Below are 846 nucleotides of genomic sequence, written 5' to 3'. Positions count from 1 at the left end.
AGGACACTGGGAACCGGCGAGCGGCCGACAAGCTCATCTGTGACCTGGACGAGAACAAAGACGGCCGCATCAGCTTCGAGGAGTACTGGACCTTGATAGGTGGCATCGCCAGCCCCATTGCCCAAATCATCCGCCAGCAGGAGCAGAGCGTCAAGCACACCAAGTAGCCGGCTGCATCCGGACCATCCCCGGGCTCAGCCCCACCCCGGGCTCAGCCCCTGCTTCTCCACGTCCCTGCTTCCCGCTGCCGAGCCCCACCCCAAGCCCCAGCTTGCCCCGGGGCACCCTGGTCTCCCACGGCTTTGCCGACTGAGCCACGCCAGGGTGCGATCGGGGTGGGAAGACCCTGTGGGTGGGAGCAAGGGGGTGCGAGGTCATCACAGCCTCAGGGGTCCTCTCCTTGCCCCACACCATGCCATCCCTGCCCTCATCCTCTTCTGCAAGCCCTGTTCTTGCTGGGCTGCTGGGCAAGAAGCAAAGGGAGAGGATTCCCCTCATCTAGGACATGAATTCTGTCTGTTCTCCGACCTCTGGGACATGGCCCTGCTGGCAGAAACCCCATCACAACCGGGACCCCCTCTCCCCTTGGAGCTCCCCCTCAAAGTCGGGGTTCTTCTTGGGAAAAGGGTGCCTTTCCCCCTGTCCAAGCTGGTGAAGGGTCTGCCCTGCCTGCGCTGCCTGGTGCTCTGGTCCTTTGGGCTTGGGGAGCGGCGTGGTCCCGTCCGGGCAACACCACCGTGGTTATTTATTGCAGCAATAAAGTTTGGAGGAGCAGTGGGTGACGCTGAGGCTCTGCCTTCCTGGGGGCTGCCCCGCAACGTGCATGCACTGAGGGGATGCGGGGGG

The 846-nt window shown here is 63.6% G+C and overlaps 1 protein-coding gene across 1 annotated transcript in view; it reads left to right on the top strand.

The window, feature by feature from the left end:
* S100A16 (S100 calcium binding protein A16) overlaps positions 1-759 on the top strand; it is a 12,811-nt gene extending 12,052 nt beyond the window's left edge. Inside the window, exon 2 of the mRNA XM_009322216.1 lies at positions 3-759. Within this exon, the coding sequence (XP_009320491.1) occupies positions 3-167 (165 nt within the window). The 3' untranslated portion in view covers positions 168-759. The remainder of the gene's footprint in view (positions 1-2) is intronic.
* The last annotated feature ends 87 nt before the right edge of the window (positions 760-846 follow it).

This window comes from Pygoscelis adeliae, unplaced genomic scaffold, assembly GCF_000699105.1.
Source record: "Pygoscelis adeliae isolate BGI_AS28 unplaced genomic scaffold, ASM69910v1 Scaffold704, whole genome shotgun sequence".
NCBI lineage: Eukaryota > Metazoa > Chordata > Aves > Sphenisciformes > Spheniscidae > Pygoscelis > Pygoscelis adeliae.
Note: the sequence above shows the minus strand (reverse complement) of the source record. Positions and strands in the feature narration are given on the sequence as shown.